Raw genomic sequence first — 4,608 nt, 5'->3', positions numbered from 1 at the left:
TAGTGAGGGGACCAGCATCCCAGTCGGCAGCCAGGAACAGGAAGCCAAACTGATAGAGGTGTTGTACACCTAAACTTACACAGTGTAACATGTCAGGTTAAATGTTGAAAAAGCAAGAGAGTTCCAGAAAAACATCTATTTCTGCTTTATTGACTATGCCAAAGCCTTTGACTGTGTGGATCACAATAAACTGTGGAGAATTCTGAAAGAGATGGGAATACCAGACCACCTGACCTGCCTCTTGAGAAATGTGTATGCAGGTCAGGAAGCAACAGTTAGAACTGGACATGGAACAACAGACTGGTTCCAAATAGGGAAAGGAGTTCATCAAGGCTGTATATTGTCACCCTGCTTATTTAACTTCTATGCAGAGTACATCATGAGAAACGCTGGGATGGAAGAAGCACAAGCTGGAATCAAGATTGCCAGGAGAAATATCAATCACCTCAGATATGCAGATGAGACCACCCTTATGGCAGAAAGTGAAGAGGAACTAAAAAGCCTCTTGATGAAAGTGAAAGAGGAGAGTGAAAAAGTTGGCTTAAAGCTCAACATTCAGAAAACGAAGATCATGGCATCTGGTCCCATCACTTCATGGGAAATAGATGGGGAAACTGTCAGACTTTATTTTTTTGGGCTCCAAAACCACTGCAGATGGTGATTGCAGTCATGAAATTAAAAGACGCTTACTCCTTGGAAGGAAAGTTATGACCAACCTAGATAGCATATGGAAAAGCAGAGACATTACTTTGCCAACAAAGGTCCATCTAATCAAGGCTGTGTTTTTTCCAGTGGTCATATATGGATGTGAGAGTTGGACTGTGAAGAAAGCTGAGCTCAGAAGAATTGATGCTTTTGAACTATGGTGTTGAAGACTCTTGAGAGTCCCTTGGACTGCAAGGAGATCCAACCATGCCATTCTAAAGGAGATCAGTCCTCGGTGTTTATTGGAAGGACTGATGCTAAAGCTGAAACTCCAATACTTTGGCCACCTCATGCAAAGAGTTGACTCATTGGAAAAGACCCTGATGCTGGGAGGGATTGGGGGCAGGAGGAGAAGGGGACAACAGAGGATGAGATGGCTGGGTGGCATCACTGACTCCATGGACATGAGTTTGTGTAAATTCCAGGAGTTGGTGATGGACAGGGAGGCCTGGCATGGTGCGATTCATGGTGACGCAAAGACTCGGACACGACTGAGCGACTCATCTGAACTGAACATGTCAAGTATGTTTGAATCTTAAAGTGACAAAGAGCACCCCACTCCTGTGGTTACTAATTGGTTGAGAAGAGTCACCAGCACTGCTTGTGTCTCAATAACTTCAAACTATCGCTGAAGATTGAGTGACCCGCGCAGGACTTGGAGCGGACTGCTGGATTGTCCTGGCCCTTTCAGTTTTCCCTCCTAGCTAGCAGTTGCTCAAGCTGGTAAGTCACTTGCACCCAGCCGTGAGGCCCGGGTTGAAACCAAGTTTTCGCGTCCCATGTCACTTTGAGTAGAAACATCGCAGGCTTGGAAAGTTTTCCCGTGAGGACAGACTCGCCGGCCCTGGAGGTCCCTCACCTTGCAAAGCCAGGCGCGCGCGATAAGGGAGCACCGGGGAAGCTCCTGACAGAGGCGGGAGAGATTGAGGCCCCAGGCGGGTGCAAAACTAAAAGCTCTCACCTGTGTTATGGGTAGGGGTCCTCCCAGGTGGCGCTAGCGGTAAAGAACCCGCCTGCCAATCAGGAGACGTCAGAGATGCGGGTTGGATCCCAGTGGGGGAAGATCCCCTAGTGAAGAGCATAGCAACCACCTCCAGCATTCTTGTCTGGAGAATCCAATGGAATGAGGAGGCTACAGTCCACAGGATAGTAAAGAGTCAGACACGACTGAAGCGACTTAGCACGCATGCATCTAGATGGAAAGCAGTCCAGAGCAATAGCTGCTGCTGGAGGAAGGTGCTTCTCCCTCCGCATCTCTCTGCCAGTTATTAATAACAGACGTTAGGGAAATTTGATTCTTTATTAGAACTCTTCAGATTCATGTTTGCAAACTTTTAGCAGGGAGTGGCGGGGACCAGGGAAACCAAAAATCATAAACGCACACCATTCTTTTCTCAGCTGCTGCAGTAGAACGGGACTTGGGAGAACAGGTTTCCAGGAGGGGCTTTCACTTGGACCTTGCCTGGCTCTCTTGCTCCTGAGCGCGGAACGCCTTCAGAAACTGGTATCTGGATCCTGCGTAACTTCGAGGAAGCTCTGGGTTCCGGCTTTCCAGGCTGCGCCGGGGGACCGCTGGGTGGCCGCCTCGCGGGCTGCGCCGGGGGACCGCTGGGTGGCCGCCTCGCGGGCAGCGCCGGGGGACCGCTGGGTGGCCGCCTCGCGGGCTGCGCCGGGGGACCGCTGGGTGGCCGCCTCGCGGGCAGCGCCGGGGGACCGCTGGGTGGCCGCCTCGCGGGCAGCGCCGGGGGACCGCTGGGTGGCCGCCTCGCGGGCTGCGCCGGGGGACCGCTGGGTGGCCGCCTCGCGGGCTGCGCCGGGGGACCGCTGGGTGGCCGCCTCGCGGGCAGCGCCGGGGGACCGCTGGGTGGCCGCCTCGCGGGCAGCGCCGGGGGACCGCTGGGTGGCCGCCTCGCGGGCAGCGCCGGGGGACCGCTGGGTGGCCGCCTCGCGGGCAGCGCCGGGGGACCGCTGGGTGGCCGCCTCGCGGGCTGCGCCGGGGGACCGCTGGGTCCCAGTCTCCTGGACTTTCTGGGGTGACAATTGGGTCGCCGCCTGCTGGATTGCGCTGGGGGATCGCTGGGTCCCGGCCTCTCGGGCAGCAATGGGGGATCGCTGGGTCCCGGCCTCTCGGGCAGCAATGGGGGATCGCTGGGTCCCCGTCTCCCGGGCTTTCCCGGATGACAGTTGAATCGCCGCCTGCTGGTTTGCGCTAGGGGATCGCTGGGTCCCGGCCTCCTGGACTTCGTCTGGGGATCGCTGGGTCCCGGCCTCCTGGACTGCGTCTGGGGACCGCTGGGTTCCGGCCTCCTGGACAGCGTCGGGGGACCGCTGGGTTCCGGCCTCCTGGACAGCGTCGGGGGACCACTGGGTGGCCGCCTCCCGGGCAGGAGCCTTCTCAGAGCCTGGAAGAAGAGCAAAGAGAGGATGTAGCACCTGTGTCCCATGCGTCCCACGAAGGGGGTTATCCGTTCGGGCTGCGGGGCTAGGGGTCCGAAATCTGAGAACAGGAGGTCAGTTTGCTCTTCTAGATCCCTTGCAAAGAGGAAACCCTCTCCCAGGAGAACTACAAGAGTGAGACCGCTGCCCAGGCACAGCCGGGAAGCATCAGGACCTCTGCCAAGAACACGGGGCCTGCCTAGGGTGCCTTTCATGGTTCCCATCCGCGTACTTCGCGCCCGGAGTTGACGGTGATAGTCAGCCAAGTTCATGATCATCTTGGATACATCCTGCTGGTAATAAGGCCGGCCAAATATCAAGATTTCAGCCTCGCCGTCCGGGTCCCACTGATGAACGTGAAGCAGGGTCTGCGACACACACTCGACGTGAGGGATGTGTTCTCCACCCCGGCCTGCGCGGGAAGCAAAGACGTCGTTAGCAGCGGGGGCGGGAGGGGAGGCGGCAGCAGGGGCGCTGGAGGGCAGCCTGGACCGCAGGAGAGGCCTGCCGAGGACGCGGCCACCCCGGGGCCAAGCGGCAGCCTTGGCTTGCCCTCTCGGGCCCACTCACCGAAGATCGCTTCCACCAGCCAGGCCTCCAGGTGAACTGCCTTCGGGCTCTTCAGGTACTCGGAGTGAAACCAGTAGGGCCGCTTGGTGAAGTTACCAAGCACCTCGAAGAGCGTCCCTTCTCGCTGCTCCAGCTGAACGAGCGTCGGAAACCGCTTGGGAGAGGCCATGCTGTGGTCAGCCTGCCGCACAGCGCAAGAGCAGCCCGCGCTCCCGCATTTCTAGGGCCTTTGGCCGGCGCCGCCCCACCCCGCGGCCTTATTGGCTCGCAGGCCTCGCCTCAAACACTCGCAGCTGCTGCTGCTACCGGCGGGCTCAGCTGCTCTGGGGCTCGCCCCCGGGCAGCGCTTAAGCCTCCCTTTTCCCCGCGCGCCCCGCGGGCGGCCACAGCCGAGAAGCTAAGGAAGCCTTAACGGTGGACTCAGGCTGGGACAGTCCCAGAGATGTGAGGGAAGAGCCCACATCGGGACGATCCCTTTCAGTGGCGCGAATCCGTATTTGCAGAGATCCAGGTGCATTTGTGGGGGGCTTCCCTGGTGGCCCAGCTGGTAAATAATCCGTCTGCAATGCGGATACCTGGGTTCAATCCCTGGGCTGGGAGGGTTTGATCCCTGGGTTGGCAAGATCCTCTGGGGAAAGGAATGACAACCCACTCCGGTATTCTTGCCTGGAGAAGCCCATGGACAGAGGAGCCTGGTGGGCTACAGTCAATGGGGTCACAAAGCGTTAGATAGAACTTAGTGACTGCGTAGGCACACACAGGTGCATTTCACACAGTTTTAAGGGGAGCAGTTGAGCATTCGTGAGGGGTTGGAATAACTTTTTAATGGAAAAATCTAATTAAAGACATCGGAGAAACAAAAATCTGAAGGAGTGTAAAAGGGATTCAGAGGCCAAA

At 57.4% G+C, this 4,608-nt stretch overlaps 1 protein-coding gene across 1 annotated transcript; it reads right to left on the bottom strand.

The window, feature by feature from the left end:
- Window positions 1-1,991: 1,991 nt before the first annotated feature.
- KHDC3L (KH domain containing 3 like, subcortical maternal complex member) lies at window positions 1,992-3,931 on the bottom strand. Its single transcript, XM_055534791.1, has 3 exons — window positions 3,712-3,931; window positions 3,374-3,553; window positions 1,992-3,107 (listed from the first exon to the last, which is right to left on the bottom strand). The coding sequence occupies exons 1-3, from the start codon at window positions 3,878-3,880 to the stop codon at window positions 2,200-2,202; spliced, it is 1,257 nt and encodes a 418-aa protein (XP_055390766.1). The 5' UTR covers window positions 3,881-3,931; the 3' UTR covers window positions 1,992-2,199.
- Between the last annotated feature and the right edge of the window lie 677 nt (window positions 3,932-4,608).

Source organism: Bubalus kerabau, chromosome 9 (genome assembly GCF_029407905.1).
Source record: "Bubalus kerabau isolate K-KA32 ecotype Philippines breed swamp buffalo chromosome 9, PCC_UOA_SB_1v2, whole genome shotgun sequence".
Lineage (NCBI taxonomy): Eukaryota > Metazoa > Chordata > Mammalia > Artiodactyla > Bovidae > Bubalus > Bubalus kerabau.
The sequence above is the reverse complement of the archived record's forward strand: the minus strand, read 5'-3'. Positions and strand labels throughout refer to the sequence as shown.